General features: G+C 53.6%; 1 protein-coding gene across 1 annotated transcript in view; it reads left to right on the forward strand.

The window, feature by feature from the left end:
* The first annotated feature begins 324 nt into the window (after positions 1-324).
* The window catches only part of KRT80 (keratin 80), a 14,269-nt gene continuing 14,216 nt past the window's right edge, over positions 325-377 (forward strand). Inside the window, exon 1 of the mRNA XM_010136027.1 lies at positions 325-356. Within this exon, the coding sequence (XP_010134329.1) occupies positions 325-356 (32 nt within the window). The remainder of the gene's footprint in view (positions 357-377) is intronic.

Below are 377 nucleotides of genomic sequence, written 5' to 3' on the forward strand. Positions count from 1 at the left end.
TATGCCCTCACCACACAAACAAGCTCCTGAAGAAAGGAGGGTACAGACAGAGGAGGGAAAAAAAAAAAAATAAAAAGCCAACAGGTTGATCTGGATTACATCAACGGTTCCACCCTCCTCCGTTTAATGAACATAGGAGAACAGGTGCCTGTAACTCATTAGCCAACCCACGAGCCAAGGAGACGGGAATTGAGCCGACCCAGCTCCTCAGTGTGCCACTGCTCTGCCTCCCTTCGAGGCAGCGGCAGCAGCGCGAAAACTTCCTCGCTGTTTTTTTCTCCTTCCCCTTCTCCTCCCCTGGAGCTGCAGAACCACAAGCTGAGCATGACTAACCCCTGCAAAGCCTTCAGCAGTGGCTCCCCCTCCTCCCGGGAGGG

This window comes from Buceros rhinoceros, unplaced genomic scaffold (assembly GCF_000710305.1).
Source record: "Buceros rhinoceros silvestris isolate BGI_N320 unplaced genomic scaffold, ASM71030v1 scaffold22435, whole genome shotgun sequence".
In the NCBI taxonomy this organism is placed as follows: Eukaryota; Metazoa; Chordata; class Aves; order Bucerotiformes; family Bucerotidae; genus Buceros; species Buceros rhinoceros.